Source organism: Plectrocnemia conspersa, unplaced genomic scaffold (genome assembly GCF_051122295.1).
Source record: "Plectrocnemia conspersa isolate PC_06_02 unplaced genomic scaffold, ASM5112229v1 ptg000002l, whole genome shotgun sequence".
Lineage (NCBI taxonomy): Eukaryota > Metazoa > Arthropoda > Insecta > Trichoptera > Polycentropodidae > Plectrocnemia > Plectrocnemia conspersa.
Genome location: NW_028277166.1, coordinates 23,888,303 through 23,906,919, shown reverse-complemented (window position 1 = coordinate 23,906,919; position 18,617 = coordinate 23,888,303). Strand labels below are relative to the sequence as shown.

Below are 18,617 nucleotides of genomic sequence, written 5' to 3'. Positions count from 1 at the left end.
TTCCAGCGTCTAAAAAGTTGAATAATTCACACCACTCGGTATACAAATTCATAAAATACAAAATATATATAAATTAAATTATTTTGTAATATAAATTAAGTTAAATTTGCAACCAATTATCAATTTTATAAAAGTCGCACGTTTGATTTATAGTTAAAAACGTTATTTTTAATTGTTAATTAAGAATCAATCCAAAATCCCACTGAGTCAGCGAGCCATCGTACCGTAACCGTAAGTTCAAGTTCGAGACAATGGTTAACCGTAGTTGTTTGTAGTCATTTTTTTAACTTAACTCATTAGTTATCTGATTATGTCCGTTAATCCTCAAGAGGCAGTGTCCCGTATTTTTTCAAGTTTAATTAGTGATGTTCAGATTTTTTCAACCAAATGTCACGTACATTCTCTTTGCGATAAAAATTCCTAGCGTGGCGATTCCTGTTGCTTTCTTTTCGACTTTCCATTTCGCAAATCGTAAACCACCCGTTTGGTGTTAGTGACCGTTTGAGTTGCCGCGCCATATAAAAAGTGCTGCCATATTTCAATAAATGTACATATTATAATATGCGTAAAAATACTATTACAACAAATATATTGTAATTATTGTTTTTAAAGTGATGTTATTCGATATTATTCACTTCCCCCTTTATACTGTTCGATATTACCCCGCTGCCTCTTTTTATGTATAAAATGATAATGAACCTTGAAATCGAATACACTTGAGAAAAAGTATAACAATGGTTCTTGTATAGTGTTGAGCATCGTGTATGCATATTGATAGTGCTAATTCTGCATAAGGCGAACGCATTTTCTTTTGTGGGAAAAAGAAAGTGCGGTGCGTGGACGAACGCCGGATGTACATTGATACAATAAGATATATAATAATTGGTTGCATTTTTTATGAAAAAAATTGTAGTGAATGGTAAAATTTATATATATTTTTACACTTTTGTCGCTTCTTCGAAACCATTGAGATAATTATAATTAACTACTGATAGGGTATCTCGTTTAGTTGTAAAGTGTTACGGTGTTGAACGTGCCCGTTCAGCAGTCGACTTGGAATGTTGGTAGTTGATGCAAAATGGCGGCGGGGTCAACGCAAGATAAGCGAAACATTGACCCTACACTCTTCGGTCGTCGAGCAGCTTCTTCTTCTTGAGCACAGCGTTAGAACTTTCCCAGTTATGCACATCTAATTGAATTTATATCTAACGAAAAATTGGGTTATTTGAGACAGCAGTCGTTATATATTTTAAATAAATTCAACTAAATTCAACATTCATTTTCTGGAAACTGCCTTATAGAATGTTAGAAATCGTACACCTATATGTTAAGTCTTTGAACGTTTCGAGTTCACCCTTGAGACCAGTTTTAGCTGCAGCTTTGAATGCATTCTTGGCGATTCTCAACATATATGACCGTTGCAAAACATTTTTGAATATATACTTTCATTCCATTCATAGAAAGTGAATTGCTTGATAGTTTGGCAGTTTATGGTACATGCATGTTATACATATTTAATTGCATGATTCTTATTAAATCCAATAATAACCATTGCTTTTTACTGCTTACAAATACTGAAATCATTAAATATAATCCAGCGGATTTAGATAATTAACGTGTCATTATAAAACATACATAGCAAACTTTTTATGTATACAGGCATATAAAAATGTTCAAATACATACGATCTTAAATTAAATAAGGATATGAATATTTTTTTTGAGAAGATTGTTAAAAATATCTTATGGATATAAAAGTAAAAATGTCATTGTGTCATGGATGACGTTATCGATGTAGTATATCCATGAAGGAAATCACACTTTTTTTAATCATGAAGGACATTAAAATCCGCAAAATCCGGATGCCGTTTATAGCTATAATTTGAAGCAATCGGCAAAATGCATCGCATTAAGTGCATCCTGTAGCATTCGCTATATTGTTCTGCCAACAGTGTTGTCATAAATCACGCGGTGGGTGGATACAATTTTTTGTTTTTCCCTATTCCAATTATCACCATTGAAGATGGTTATTAGCCCGGTGTGATTACGATCGTGTTGCTCAATTCTGTCATTACAGTCACGATTACGCTTTAGGCTCAGCACGAAAATGTTGTGTTATATAACTATGGCGCATTTTTAGCACTTTCTTTTTTTTTATTGAAATTGTAGGAAATTCTTTAAAATATTGACAGCTCCGCATAATATTTTTCATACTTTTTAATATTAATAATTACATAATGGAAATGTCATTTACTCTATGAGTCTGTCTGTATGATTAAATAAGCGATTTACATGGAATTATTTTAAGAGATATGTGCATTTAATACTTTGCTCCATAAAAAGAACTGTTTGTGCATTACAATAATAAAAAAGAATCATCAAATTAATTATCTGTTCAGTAAAAATATAAGATTGAGCTACATATTATATTATAGTGTGCACTAAAAAAATGATTTGTGCATTAAAATATTAAAAATAAACATTCAATTACATTCATATTATTGAAAATAAATTTTCACTAAAGTTGAACTACATGCAGCCAAATTATTGGGTAAAAGAGGGGCTGATATATTTTTTATGGATGCAAAAAATTCCCATCATTGAGGAGACTGTTTATATTTTTTAAACATCATAGAACCTAGTCTTAAAAATTTTAGCCATTTCTGACTATGTAATATATATTAAAATTACATAATACAAAATCATGATAGTGATCTTTTTCATGCAGCCCGCAATTTTCATCGACTAGAATCAGTTAATTTACTAATTTTTTCAGCCCCTGAGTCAATCTATGGAATTAATTTAGTTTAAATAGCTTATATCTTTTATTATATGTCCAAGGTGAATAAATAACAATACACTAATTTAAATATAATATTTTATGTAATATACTTTCAAACATTCCTGATGAATGATAACTTTGGTATTTTAATTATTTTTACAAATAGACTATAGATCTGCATATTTTATCCACCAGTTTAATTAAATAAATGCAAACTTTATATCAATATTGACATCAATGGCAACGACATTGCCAAAAAAACAACTGTCCAAATTAAATGTTTGCTCATGACGCATTTCTTTTACGCACAGCGTTTTAATAGATTTTTATGCGAATTGGCATAACAAAAAGGTTGTGTTCTAAAAAACACAATGTATGCAAATTCGTAAACAATTACTTACGTAATTTACTGAATAAGCCACTTTGAAAATAAATCAATCGTATATTTGTTTTGACGTGAACTTAAATAATATTGGACATATTAACTTCATCTAAAATGTCCCCCTCATTTACATTGTTTAATACTAAAATAAGAGTTAATTTCCATATCAATACAATAAAAACGACCTTGGGACAAACCGTCAAACGAATGCTAATCAATACCATCTAACAAAACATATATGGTTCAAAAGGATGTTAGCATATCGAATTAACAGTGAGAATAAATAATAAGTGCGCAAATATTTTTTTTAAACTCATTTTATAGTGATAATTGATAATATTATCTCGAGATCGATTATTAATATTGATTATTTACACTCATACGAGTTAGTTGAAAAAAAAAAATTACATTATTTAAAAAAAATACCCCTTTTAAATTGTTGACAGCACGGGGCAAAAAAATGTCGTTAGGGCCAAAAGTATTTTTTATGACAGTCGCTCGCACTGGAATTGGTCTCTCACCTGTTAAAACTGTCTGTCGATGGACGTGAACTGTTTTCTTGGTTAGGCAACACAACACAGAATTGAACAAAACACACGCGAATGTCGAACGTTCGCGAAAAAGACTAGCAGCCGTGGCGGCGTCTGCCGGCAAACAAACGCTCAGGTGAGCTACAGGTGAAACGATCGCAGCGCTAGCGGAGAATGCAGTTAATAAGTTTCGCGCGTTTGGCGCCGCGGACGGTTGGATTTTATTTTTCGTTGGTCAAAAGGCGACTCATTTCGGGCATTGATATAAATTTGTAAATTAATCACATATTGCCGATCACATTATTTGCGTTCACGATTTACAAAGTTATAAAGTGAATCACTAATCAAAGGGTTAATCTTTTGTTTAATCATAGTCTAAAAAGGGAATCTCATAAGATGGTAAAATAAATGATTATTATTATATATGTATTTCTATTGTAAGTTTTTTTTCTTAAAAAAATACAAACACAAAAAATCGAATTATCCAAAATCTGACACGAATCGAAACTTCATTTAAATATATTTTAAATTTAAATAATAAGGAGTTAGCTTAAGAGATACTTGTAAAGTTTAGGTAAGATTTGAGAAATTCAAATGACTCTTGTTTCGGCTTATGTGAATCTATGTGATCGGGAAAATGGGAGACAATCGTCGGATTTCCCCTTCTCCGTAATCGGCAGTAATGAAATTTCAGGTTCATCGGAAAACTTAGTTAGCGAGCCGGGTCCGGCCCGCGCGCCTTACCTATCTAGTACCAATCTAAAGCAAATATTTTGCAAAATTTTTTACCTATGTACAAAAAAATTAATAAAAATATTGGGTATTAGAGAAGACTTTTTTCTATTTAAAATCACTCACTATGGTAAGAAAATATATTGTTTTCAACCATAACCCATACAATTATAATTCACTACTATTATATTACAATGTCTAGTTGAATGCTTTTCATTTAAAAAAGTATATTAAATGCAAATTATATTTTTTAATAAATCTTTCAGGGCGAAACATTCACTTAGAATATAATATTAAATTATAATTTCATTTTCCCATTGAAAACGATGTAAAATCAGGTTGTGGTCTAAATGTATACTTTCATTTTTATTTATTTCATGTTAAATCATAATAAAAGCAAAGTTAAAATTTATTCGGTCTTCTCTTTCACTCGAGTGTTAAATTCGCCTTTCTCGTTTTGTGCCCCTTTTCTCTTCCGTTTGTGATAATTGCTATACTCTCACAACAGTGCTGGCTTAACTAACTGCCACTAATGAGTTTACCCTATTACTATGAACTTGATAATTATTTATTTCATAGCAACTAAAACACATACCAAGTAGTTAAATCATGCCAACTTTTTGATAATCGCAATTATAGCTTAGTCGAATACTATATTTTTTACATTTTTATTTTATATACGTGGTTAAAATTAAAATAACCTTTTGTTGTTAAAATTAAATCAACATTGGGTCAAGGCAAAATTTTAAACGTAAATGATATCATTAACACGTTTTAATGGGAATTTTGACTTTACATTATTATTAAATGAATATGATACCATTTATACATGATAAGCTAATAACACATTTTATTTATTTAAATGACGTAAATCATTTATAAAAATATGCTCAATTAAAAAACTCGTGTTGCTTGTAATATATTATTTTTATTATACTATTTTATCATATAATATTATAAAAGTATCTAAATTTAAATGAGAATTCAATTTTAATGCTAGCATAGATCACAATAACTATAATAAAACATAGCTAATAAAGCCTAACTGCCATCATGAAGCAGCATTTGACGGGTCCATCTTTTTTCTCACCCATTTTCCATTTGATGTTGTAGTTGCCCTGAATATAAAAAAAATATAATGTAATCGAATTACAAGTGCAATATTTAAAATGACAAGTAATCTAATTTATAAGTTGAGCAATAGCTGTGAAATCGCATATTGCATCAAATGCAATGTTTTCAATTAATTGCATTATCGGATAAATAAAATATGCTTACAGATGGGAACTTTTTAGCTAATTGCAAGTCGAATTTGTATGTTATTGGTTGGTCTTTAACCAACGGGCATGTTGCATAGTTACAACCATCGATGTCCATGCCTGCAAATGGTACTTCAGAAACGGAGTCCCAGAATGCTTGTGAATATAGCGTGTCACTTGAAAATTCTATAAAATAGCGTATAATTAAATATAGAAATAAAATCGATAAATATCATATTAAAAAAATGTTATTACTAGGAGTCATTTCCAAGGTGATGCTACCCTTTGTGCCCTTCTTCATTCTGCACGGCTTATTTTTTAGAGCTTCTTTGCAGGGAGTTATATTCAGTTCTTGGATTGTGCATTCATTCACTAAAACATAAATAAGTATCATATAATTTAATTAAAAGAACTGATATGAGTTCAAAGCCACAATCTTAATTATACTTAATTATGTCGTTCAGAGAGTAAATGATATACGTTTATTAAATTTAGATTGAACTTAAGAGCAATAATTATCAACTATATTTTATATTTATCTTGATTTATTTTGCACTTGTACCTTATCAAAAAGCATTAGACCTAAACTTGAACTTTGAATGGATTTTGAAATTGTTATTTATATCAAATACAGTGTTAAATCAAACATATCTTAATAGTAATAGAAATACATAAGATAAACTTTATTATTGTAGTACACAATGTTCAAAATGTGCATTGACCCACCCTTTCTTATGCAGCGGTATAAAAAACGCACCCGTTGTAAAACATTTAAACATTTTCAAACAAATTTAATTTTTATTAATTTAACAAATGATATGATAATTTTCTCGAGATATTTGCTGATTTTTAAGATGAGAATTCACAATTTTCGTGTTAAATCGGGCATGAACAGGAAAGGGTAGTTAGAAAATTTTAAACCTAAAACTGAAAAAAAAATATTAGTTGGGTCAGTAATTTTGTTTGATTTTGTGAGTAATTTAATTAAATGGTCAGTTTGGATTTTTATGTTCGCAATATTAAATTAGTTCAAAAACCATTAATCATCTTTTCAGTTTTAAGCTATAAAACATTTAATTGGATTAATTATGCAGTACAATTATTATTATGTACATATGTATGTGCATATAAATATTATTAAAATTATTACACAAAAACAATATTTTATTAGTACAAACTATTAAGAATTTTTTATTCAATAAATAACAAATTCTACTACAAAGCTTTTCTTAAAAAGTTACTGTCTATGTATAATTATTATCTGATTATGTATTAATAATATTAGTGACCGATTAAAAAATCTGGTTATTTAATTTGTTGCTATACTTAATTACATGAAAGTAAAAATTCCAAATAAAATTAATAAATTAAATACTTATGAAATTTATAGTAAATAAAATATATGGAAATATATTTTAGCTAATTTTCACATTTTTTGAACTATTAGTTATATATCTATAAAATTTAGTGTCTTATAAATAAATGTATTACTTTTCTTTTAAAGTTGTTGGACATATGATTAAAAGAAATGATCAGTTTTGATTTAATAAAAAAGAAATAATATAAAATCTCCATACCGATCCCGGGACAAGTATTGAAATTGACCAATTCCGCTGAGCCGAGATCAACAATCAGGAAACATAGTATGAAACTAACAAAAAGCTGAGACTTGTCCATCTTTAGAAAGTTTTGAGAAACAGTTTTGATAATTATAATGTATTAGAGTCTAGACGAGCGTGTGTACTATACAACGGCCGTCTACTAATTGAATCAATTGAAGTCTGATATGTATGTTATTATATTTATAATAGTCGTAGCTGGTGATAACGTGTGTATATAGGATGTACTGTAAATTATGCGTGTATATCTGGTATTTTATATAATTTAATATACGTTATATTAGAGAATCTTATAGGTTATTTTTAAATCATAAACATTAAAATATAGTTAATAAGCTATTGCGAGATCCATTCATGTGTCTATATATTTTTGCGACTTTCTTTGATACAATACCGTTTACTTTTAAATATATTTTTCAAAACATATTCCCAATTTTATCAGGAGGGTCTGTAGTTTTGCAATTTTTAATTAAGCTACTGCTCATGTATATTAAAACAGCGTTTAAGATATAAAACTGTGTAATAACTTATTGTTGATATAATAGTATAGATAGTGACGTCAGTTTAAGGGACAGGTTCATTCGCATGTGGGCTGGAATGGAGTGTTTCCATATTTTCTTTAAATTTATATTTGATATTAAGTAGAAAAAAATGATAATAATGCTGAGAATATCAGTTTTTTAATAAATTTAATAATACATTACTTAAGACCAGTACTCTCTCTAAAATTAAAACAAAAAGTTGACACTTACCAAATAATTTGAGATAGCCTCGTCACGGATTTATCAAGTGCAAAGCGAGTACATCAGCACTGGCCAAAGTATAAACATGTCAATTAAATTTGGACGATGTTTGCATTATGAAATGCAGTTTTGTTTACAATACTATCAATACGATATTCGCTTAGATCCGGTTAAAAATATATAGATAACGAATACTACATAAACAATACTATGAATTCTTAAAAAAATAATGTGTTAGTTTAACTAGTATCTATTTATGTCGTTGTTTAATTACAGTCAGTTCTCCTGTACCGAAATTCCATATCAATTGCTTTATTATTTTTAATCAAAGTATTTATGGAAATCCTTAATTGATATGTCATGGGTTAATTGTGTCTTATATCTCAATATGATTGTATGTGTAAGTTAGTCTAAATAGAATTTAAATTATGTAATATTGTGTAAATGAAATAAAATAGTATTTTTATTTTCTATTTTAATATTTAATAAAATGTACAAAATGATTACTAAAAAATACAATGGTATAATGTAATTAATTTTATAACAATTACTGAATTAAAACTATAACGGATTTTGGTTGAATTACAATTAACTATTATTTTATTACGTACGTGTATTAAATATTATATTATATAGTTTTACACTTGAATGTTGAATATTTTATGAAAAATACTGTAAAGTGATATTGATTATCTCATATAATATCGATTCTAGAGATCATGTGTCATGGAATAAAAAAACGTTAAAATTAAATTATTAATTAAATTATTGTGTAGTGTTCATCTTTGGCAATAACTGATTATCAATGCGTAAACCAAAATGAAATTTCATGTATTACATTGCGAAATTAAATATTAATCTATTTGTAAATATCATATTATCAATATTATAATTTATGGTACAAACATATGCAACACATACACTGTTTCATCCGAACATATTCTAATGTACATTTGATAATAAAATAATTATAAAAATATTTAATTATGTTTTAATTATGGATTCGGATTATAAAAATGTTGGCACTATATGCATAATATATTTTAACGATTTATATACAATTTCTCCTAATATGCTATAATATACACAATATGTTAAGATAATATATTTAATTAAAGTAGAATAATAATCTTTTGTGTATGTTTATATTTGATCAATAACAGACACTTAATTTAATACACTTTGGTTACTTTTGTATTACATATAAAATATACATTTGAACCAAATTCAATATTAGACGATACACAGCGTTGTGTGAGATGCATTCGCCGGAGGTAAAGCTAAACGAGCTTCGTGTAAAATTCTTAATCTCGGTCCGAGCGGCACACCAAGAGCTCTAAGTCTTTCTTCTCCTAGAAATGGAAGTTCAGCAGCACCGACACGCTCGTTTTCTAATAGTGAAGCGTATTTCTAAAAACAACAGCAATTCTAGATTAAAACTTTAATTTCTAGCAGTATTATTCTTAAAACTTACCTCATATCCTAGTTTTTTAAGAAACATCCTTAGTAACGGTGGTTCATCGCCAAAGAATTTTGTTAATTTTTTAACTCTACTTGGATTGGCTAAACTAGAAGCGTCCACTCCGCCGTATCCGTTTACAGCACAAAAGTTTAAATCCATACGAGGCATCGATTGCGATCTACACACAAATAAAACATTGCTTAGTGATTAATTTACAAAGAGAAAATCCTTATACAAATATTTACCTTTGTTGATTTCTTAACGCTGTTATCTCTCCTCTGATGTTTTCCATTTCTTGTATCATTAAATGTTGTGTTCTCATTTCGCTTGAGAGATGAGCAACAGATCTTGCTAAGGTAACAACATGAGATTCAAGCCTTTGAAACCTTTTGTTGATTCCCTATTGATAATATAACCTATTAGCATCTTTATTTAAATGATTGTTAATTTAACCAATACATACTTTTATATCGTTGACTTTCTTCCGTTGCTCTGTTGCAGTTCTGCGCTTATCCCTAATAGGTCTGCTACTTACAGAACTAGAGGGAAGAGACGATACGCTGCCATAGCGTCTTTTTGCTAATCTGTAAATAACATAATAAGTATTTAATGACAAATAACAAAATTAACAACTATTTTCATATTAAACATCTAGAAATGTGTGTAAAAATTGGAGTTACTTACGAGTGAAATAATATATATTTTATGAATGGTTTTGAACTTAGCTAAATTTATTTGGTATGAGTTTTAAATAATAGCGGTATAATATATTAAAATAGATGTGCTTTAAGTCAGTGCCCTTCAACCTTTTTACATCCGCGGCCCGGCGAAAATGGAAAAAATATTTCGCAGACCGGCGTCAAGCCAAAATGGAAACCAATGTTGGATAGAATATTGTTTATTTAATCTAATGCTATAAAATTACAATTTTTTGTTAGTGCGACATCTGCTGCTGCTTTTTTGTAAGCAAATTTGATATACGTGGCAGCGTTGTTTCTGAGAGACGAAGCGCTGAACTAACATCCAATCGATTCCTCTGTTTGGTTTTTATTACTGACATAGATGAAAAAGTCTTTTCACACAAATATGAAGTTTTAAAAAACAACCAAGGCTGTGTCGCACCAGTAGGGGATTTCCCGAATCTTGTATTCCCCCGAATCGGGTGAAAGTTTGCACGAACCGGCAATAATTTATTGTGGACCGGCACCGGTCCGCGGATCACCAGGTTCAAGACCACTGCTCTATATTATAAATTTAAGTAAAATAAATTCATTTTTCGCTATAAAAATTGTGCTTGGTGTTTTGTTAACTTCATTTTTGTTATCGTTGGAACCAGGTCTGTGGAGTCAGAGCCGTAAAAAATCGACCGACTCCGACTTATTTTAACCCTTTCCACTCTGACCACTATTTTTTAATTGTTCGTCGTGGGCCATGCGTTTTAAGTCGGTAATATGAATTAAATAAAAGTTATTATGCACTTGAGCAATATCTGACCAGCCACTAGCCGGCGTGGTCACACTTGGACACATACAATGGCGCGGCACTAATCCAAGCGAATCACATCCAGGGTGATGTTTCTACACTAGTCATATTTACATATGACATATATAGTGTGTATTTACAATAGTGTGTATTTACTAAATACTTTCACATCATCTGACTCACATCCTGTAATAAAAATTCAGAACTCGACAACATTTCCAATATGTATAGAAAAATCAAGTAAATTGTATATCAAAAATTATTAATTATTTTTGTTCTTTCTTCTTTGTTGTTATTTACATGAAAATAAATGAATAAAATAATAAAAAATAAATTGAATGTTTTAAAACTATTTTATTGAAATTTTTAAATTCGAAGTTGGGAAAAATTTCCAACGACTCCACAACCCTGGGTGGAACCCTCAGACAGACAGGTTTTTACACAGTCCGTGCAAAAGGGGGTATGTCAGTACCCCATATTCCATGATTTTTGCCATATCTTTTTAATTACATATATTATTAAATTTATATAATACATATGGTTTTTAGTTGATTCTAACGACAGATAGTGACTTGCAATCATTTGTGTTGAAATGTATATTTTTCGGTATTTTTTTTATATATTTGAAACTCAAAGATAAGCAGGAATTACACAAATCCTTTTGGTTCCTTTGCAAATATAGTTCAATAATGGAAAAAATCTTGCTCTTATTTTATCTGCGAGGGAGCAGTGGCGTAGCTATGGGGGGGCGGAGGGGGCGGGCCGCCCCGGGCGGCACTTGCTTGAGGGCGGCATATTCGCGATACGATCGTCTAGTGTGGTTCTTAACCCCGAATGCACTAAAACATATATAAATCCACGAATCACAAAAGCTTAACAGTAACCAATTTATTATTTTAAGAAATGCTGATTTTATGACCCTGCAAAAAATGTATGGGGGGGGGGGGCGGCCATTTTAAGGATCGCCCTGGGCGGCACATACCCTAGCTACGCCACTGCGAGGGAGACAGTGATTTTAGAACAAGCTAGTATATTTTATGGACAAAATTTTGGTTTTTGCTTTTCAGTAATAATCAGGTATGTAGAGATTCAGTAAGAGATAACCTGGAAATTTGTTCCCAGGAATTCAAATATTTATTGCTGTCTCGAGTTCCGGAAATTAAAAAAAAATAAGCCGAAAACAACCCACGCTCGGTTTGTATATAATCAGGCAGCAAGCGGATAGTTAAAGGATCGGCAAAATGACTCGGTTGTCCTTGTCACGTAGCGTCGGCAGTGTTAAAGAAAAATTCTTTCACATTTACCGATCAAAAAAAAATATTGTGAATGAATCAGATAATGATTTATTGTAACGAGGGATTATGTCGTCTTTGCAATAACATTTTTCGTTTTATACCGAAAAGAGAATGATTGCCAAACACACGAAGATTCTGGTGAAGAGGACAGCGACGATGAACAATATATTCAGAAAAGTGACTTTAACCCGCCGTTGGTCGCGCCTGAGCGAATAGCCGCCTCTCAGTTCTTTATGTTTTTAGGTTTAAATATCGAATATTTATTATTTTTTTTATTTTTGGTATATTTTAGTGTTGTATATATAAAATAAATAAATTCTTTAAAACTTTTATTTGCATAACGAAAGAAGAAAAATAAAATAATAAATATTTTAAAAGTAAAATATATTTTTTTTAGATATATGTTTAAAACTTCAAAAATAACATGAAAAAATATATATTATTTTTGATCTTGATTACTTGAATACTTAGTTATGCAATCTGGACATAATGCCTTGAATGTTCTTTGCATATTGGGTTATAGCACATGTGGCATTTTATGGTGATTTTGCGATTTTTTTCCTAGGGCAAAAATTACATTTTGGACGGTTCTATTCACTTGGTTTTGGGTGATGAATTATCGTAGTGTCAGGTTGCTTTCCTAAATACTGCTATATTTTTATTTGCAAACTTTGCGATAAATTTGTTTAATTTGTTTAAATTATCTAAAGGATCGAAAAAAAAATTCAAAATAGTTTTTTTATACTATGTATCAATAGAGTTAAATAAAATATATTTATAAAATAAATTAAAAACATAATAATAACAACAAAAAAGTAAATAATAATAAAAAGAAACTACCAAAAAATAAAATTTCCAGCACGAATCTAACCCGCGTAAATAACGTTCTCTCTCGATCCTTGCACTAATACGCAAAACCAAATGTATATCGAATTAGTAAACACGTGTTTGAGCCTGTAATATTGAAGAAAACATAATTCTTGAAAAGTAGAGGGACCCGCAAGCTAATATGTTTCATACAAAAAAAACGGCATTAAAAAAACCGATAGGGTGAGCGCTGCGCCGCCGTGCGACCAACGGCGGGTTAAAAATAATGATGGTGCAGATATTTTAAATGAAAAACTATGTTTGAAACCAAGTTTTAATAAGGGTTTGAATGAGACTCGAAAGATAATCAAATTATTTCGAAAAAGTCCAACAAAAGGTACAATTTTATAAAAATATGCAAAGAGCGAATATAATGTCGAGCTTAATTTATACCTTGACATGAAGACAAGGTGGAATTCCTTAATTCTGAATTGCATCAGAAAAGCTTTAATTGATCTTGACTTTACATTGAATGAATCAAACATTCCCGTATTAAATAATATTTATAGAGTACTTGACTCGGTTGTCCTTGTCACGTAGCGTCGGCAGTGTTAAAGAAAAATTCTTTCACATTTACCGATCAAAAAAAATATTGTGAATGAATCAGATAATGATTTATTGTAACGAGGGATTATGTCGTCTTTGCAATAACATTTTTCGTTTTATACCGAAAAGAGAATGATTGCCAAACACACGAAGATTCTGGTGAAGAGGACAGCGACGATGAACAATATATACAGAAAAGTGACTTTAAAAATAATGATGGTGCAGATATTTTAAATGAAAAACTATGTTTGAAACCAAGTTTTAATAAGGGTTTGAATGAGACTCGAAAGATAATCAAATTATTTCGAAAAAGTCCAACAAAAGGTACAATTTTATAAAAATATGCAAAGAGCGAATATAATGTCGAGCTTAATTTATACCTTGACATGAAGACAGGGTGGAATTCCTTAATTCTGAATTGCATCAGAAAAGCTTTAATTGATCTTGACTTTACATTGAATGAATCAAACATTCCCGTATTAAATAATATTTATAGAGTACTCGCTCCTATAAAATTGGCAGTTAAACTATATACAAACTATTTTTCAAATTGCTGCAAAAAAGTATATTTAAAACATAGTCAAGAATTATTATTGGGATGGCTTTTTTCCAGTATAGAAAGTTCAGATATCGAAGTAATCGAGGAAGAAAACGCCGATTGCCATCTCAGTAACATGCCAATTACAGAATAATTAAACAATGCATTATTGAATCATCAGAATATTACAACCGTGAGAAATAAAAGATACAACTTTCAAACGAAGTTTCAAACTCAACTGGCAAGCAAACTCCGAATCTAGATCTTTTGTATAAATCATTGCTTATAATTAAGCCAACGTCGACAGAAAACGAGCGAGTAATTTCTACAGCCGGAATATTTATCACGAAAACTAGGGATAGGCTATCTGATTCGTCCTTAAATGCCTTGGTGTTAAAAACCCATTTTGCACTGCAAAAGTAGAATATCGTAATTTTTTATGATCAAATCGATATAATAATTCCGTTTCAAAAATTTGTGTTATGTACATATATCCATTAAATAAATATGTAATAGAATATTTTTAATTTGTATCATTAACTTTTTACTTATCATGTATATATATTTATAATTTTTCAGAGATGATACAGCAATAATTAAATGTTTATTGAAGGCGATGCAAATGTAACGTATTCATCTAGTTCTGGATTCATACCCTCCACCTGTTTGTAGAACTAGAATTCACAATCTAGTTTTGTGTTCTGCGGGTATTAAAGAAAAAGCTGAAAGAAAGAAGACCATAGCCGAAGACAAATATTTATAATGGAATTCGCAACAGATTTGATCTAAAAAAAGATAGTCTTCAAAACATTAGTAGAAATCCAGAACGACTTCAAACTTTTTAAACCCTTCACTAATAATATCCTTTCTCTAATCAAGGGACGAGTAACAGACGTAACTTTTTCACCAACAAAAAAAGAAAAAAACATTTATACTGATTTGTTACATACCGCGGTTCACTAGGCTGGTATTTTCCAAGACTATGATTTGGTGGCTTTCTAACACCCAAAAGCTTCAGTACTTCACAGTACATATTCTCAAGTCCTTGCAGCTGCCTTCTAATAGCTCGTGCGTCTTGAGTTGACACGTCACTATCCGATTGACCGTCGAGCATTGACGATAAATCTAGACTTCTAGTCGTAGTTGAGGTGATGTCTGTATTATCTATACCAAACACTAAAATTAAATTTAGTTACCTATAAATAAATCAGAATAATGTAATGTGTAGTGCGCAGAAAATAACTAACTATGCTTTTTATATTGCATCGAATGATCCTGTTTCTTTGATCCACCGTTACGATGCTTCGACGTATGTTGCCATCCAGCTCTTTGGTTAGGCATAACAGCCCTATTTTCAGAAGGGTATTCGGGTTTACTTCCATATGGTAAACTATAAAAATATATTTATTAATAAATAAAATAACTAATATGTAAAATATATTTACCTTTGGTGTTTATATCTTGCTGAATTTCTAGGCGTGCCTTCGGGTGAAGAAGCTGTTGGTGATAGAGGTGGTAATGGTGGAGTTACACTTGAGACCGTTTCACTTCCTGCTAATCCAGGAGTAGGACCTTGGACTCCGTTGGTCCCATTTATGTTTAATCCATGTAATTTGGGTTCTAAAATTTGTCTAAGTTCCGATTCAACGATGTCGACCCATTCTGAATCACCTGAAAATATTAGGAATTTACTAAGAATATTTAAAGTGTCAAACAAATATATTTGCAATAAGGGTTTGATTACTCTACAAATGAAATATAACCATCCATTTTATGAGGACCATTACTTTATCAAATAAAACTCGAGGCAGGTGATGGCATTTGCCCCTCCTTGAATTTGGTCAGAAAAATGCATGTAATTTAATTAAATACTATGAATCTCAATGAAATAGAAATATTAAAAAAGCAGATATTGATTTTAAACCAGAAGTTCTCGGGTTAACCTTCAAAGAAAATATAAAAAAAACAGTCTCAAATCTATCCCGAAAATATTTTTCAAAATATGTCATTTCAGTGAAATCATATCAGAATACATTTTCACCGGTAGATATATATTTTTACCAGTGAAAATATATATCTACCGGTGAGGTGCTACTAAAATTATGATATCAACATTTCCATATGTAGTAATATATACATTTACATACTTATCATTATTTATTTACGTGCAATGCATGTGTATTTTTTATGAGGCTATATTTTCACTAGTGGAGTTAAAATACATTTTTACCAGTAGATATTTTATGTATATTTTTATTATCGAAAATATACATTAACTCGCTAGTGAAATTATATGCTGGCTGCTTCTAAAATGTCTATGGAACTCAATTTGCTGTTCTGACCCACACTAGTTATAATTTTAGAACATTCATTAGGTCACGTCCAAAATAACTAATAAGCCACCTCATCTTTCAGGGGAAAATAAGTAGAAGAAGAAGTACAGACAGGCATCACATCTCATATATTGCTTCATAGTTTGTCTGTACTTGGATATTACACTATGTTTTAAAAATATGATAGCTATTCTTACCGATATGACTACGGACGTCTGATATAAAAGTGTCGGTCAAAGTATATTTAAAGCGAATTTTTGTCAATAGGAGGGCGCAAAAAACAATTATCCCTTCTCAAAAGGCAAAAATTCACGACAAAAGTAATAAAATCGTGTCGGCGCCTTCACAGTGAAAACACTCGGTAATGAGCGTTACTATTGCTTTTGACGTGGATTCTAAACAGAAACCACTTTGAATTTGTTCAGAAAAATGCATGCCTTAATGAAATGGAAATATTAAAATATTGACCACTGACTGGCCAGCTTTTGCCCCCCACTGGAAAAATCTGAAATGATCTCCCTGATGGAATAACATTGTTTTTAATATATACCGCTGATATTCCATTACATAAAACATTACAATAGCTACAAACAGATAATATAGCTCTAGTTTAATTACGCAAGGGAAAAATATCTGTAGGAGTGTCAAAGCAAAATCGTTTAAAGTAAATCAGCTTGGATCAGATTTACCACCAGGAGAGGAAACTGCCCACTAGTACAGGAAAATAGTAGAAAGAATCTGGGAATAAAACTCCTTCAAATGAAATGATTAATCGGGCGAGGATTTCAACTATCTATTCTAAGGGCAAAATGGACACATGTAGATTAAATTTTGGGTTCAACTAAAAATATTAACATCAATATAATCTCAAGATTTCAATGAGTTAACAATGTAAATATTGCTTCGGTAAAAAACTAGTGATGGATAATAGACGTGTGACTACCGTAAAATCTCTAATAAGGTAGGCACTAGTTCCAATAAAGTTCAAAAGATTACCTATGACTGCTTGGGAATGAATCAAGTTTCTGTATTTTGAGTACCAGATAAGAAAATCAATCGAGTGAAGATTTGTCGTGACTTACTCGTTCTACAGATGGCAAATGGCAACAACTTTTAAATATGATTAATCACGATTGATAAAACTAAGGCAACCCACTTCAGTCCCAAAACAGAAATCAAGTTAAGGAGCTGCGGCAATTCAAGAAATCCTAATAATGTTCCCATTAAGTGAAAATTCGGGTGAATTATTTCACAAATGGGATACAATAAACGCCAAATACTATTACGATCTGCTAAGCGGACTTTGAACAAGAAGTAATAAGAAATGCTACACACTATCCTTATGATTATAATGCAATACCGTATATCGTTTGTTTTAAAAGAGATGTTTTAGCAGAGTTACAAATGGAATATCTACCACATTCTCCATATTTTCCTGATACATCGGCTAGTGATTACCATCTATTATTTTAACAAAGTGAAAAGAGCGATAGATGAGTGAATAAAAAATACTCATCAAAATTTTTATGAACAGAGGCTAATGAAAGCTTGTCTTTATTTAGGAAATAGACATAGGCCTTAATATAATTACATTGAAAAAACTTCTATTCGTTTTAAAGAAATATTAGTAAATGAGAAAATTACATGCATTTACTAAAACTTTAGATAAATTTAACACGTCATTCTTGATGCAGCATCGTATTTTTTAACTCGAAAAATGTATGAATAATATAATAATTAATATACCATTTTTATCATAATGCTTTGACGTTGATGGATGTTCAGAACTTTGCATGTTATTTCTCGGCGTTGAAACAGGCAAAGGATCTGATTCAGTACTAGTATCGTGACCGACTCTACGACCACTCGAGTATGCTGCACTCCCTCTACCGGAATCTACGTTTGAAGACGGCCCACCGTTCTTGTCATAATCTAAAATCATATCAATCATTTCAATCTACAACATAAATTAAGAACACATGCAATGCTAATCAACAGTTTGTAACACTTATTCTTATAGATAATCTATTCCAATTAAAGTATCATCA

General features: G+C 30.5%; 3 protein-coding genes across 7 annotated transcripts in view; all 3 read right to left on the bottom strand.

The window, feature by feature from the left end:
* LOC148238107 (echinoderm microtubule-associated protein-like 1) overlaps nt 1-3,823 on the bottom strand; it is a 74,873-nt gene extending 71,050 nt beyond the window's left edge. The window contains exon 1 of the mRNA XM_088205798.1: nt 3,685-3,823. The gene's annotated coding sequence lies outside the window, so the exon portion shown is untranslated. The remainder of the gene's footprint in view (nt 1-3,684) is intronic.
* Nucleotides 3,824-5,333: 1,510 nt separating this feature from the next.
* LOC148238106 (MD-2-related lipid-recognition protein-like) lies at nt 5,334-7,458 on the bottom strand. Its single transcript, XM_088205591.1, has 4 exons — nt 7,262-7,458; nt 5,940-6,056; nt 5,704-5,870; nt 5,334-5,543 (listed from the first exon to the last, which is right to left on the bottom strand). The coding sequence occupies exons 1-4, from the start codon at nt 7,359-7,361 to the stop codon at nt 5,457-5,459; spliced, it is 471 nt and encodes a 156-aa protein (XP_088061717.1). The 5' UTR covers nt 7,362-7,458; the 3' UTR covers nt 5,334-5,456.
* A 1,714-nt stretch (nt 7,459-9,172) lies between these two features.
* Nucleotides 9,173-18,617, bottom strand: part of LOC148238104 (uncharacterized) — a 110,834-nt gene continuing 101,389 nt past the window's right edge. For 4 of the 5 annotated variants that reach the window (XM_088181195.1, XM_088181200.1, XM_088181198.1 and 1 more), the window contains 8 exons: nt 18,316-18,501; nt 15,682-15,907; nt 15,484-15,626; nt 15,187-15,412; nt 9,972-10,092; nt 9,754-9,908; nt 9,521-9,686; nt 9,173-9,456 (listed from right to left, as the gene is read on the bottom strand). In XM_088181195.1, the coding sequence (XP_088037321.1) occupies nt 9,280-9,456; nt 9,521-9,686; nt 9,754-9,908; nt 9,972-10,092; nt 15,187-15,412; nt 15,484-15,626; nt 15,682-15,907; nt 18,316-18,501 (1,400 nt within the window). In that variant the 3' untranslated portion in view covers nt 9,173-9,279. The remainder of the gene's footprint in view (nt 9,457-9,520; nt 9,687-9,753; nt 9,909-9,971; nt 10,093-15,186; nt 15,413-15,483; nt 15,627-15,681; nt 15,908-18,315; nt 18,502-18,617) is intronic. The other variant, XM_088181196.1, reaches the window with a different exon arrangement.

Bases quoted from the DNA above. Each gene is read 5' to 3' on its own strand.
- LOC148238106 (XM_088205591.1), bottom strand. From the start codon at position 7,361: ATGGACAAGTCTCAGCTTTTTGTTAGTTTCATACTATGTTTCCTGATT. The intron at 6,057-7,261 runs GTATGGAGATTT...TTTATGTTTTAG, and splicing joins CAATACTTGTCCCGGGATCG to TGAATGAATGCACAATCCAA. The intron at 5,871-5,939 runs GTAATAACATTT...GCTATTTTATAG, and splicing joins CACCTTGGAAATGACTCCTA to AATTTTCAAGTGACACGCTA.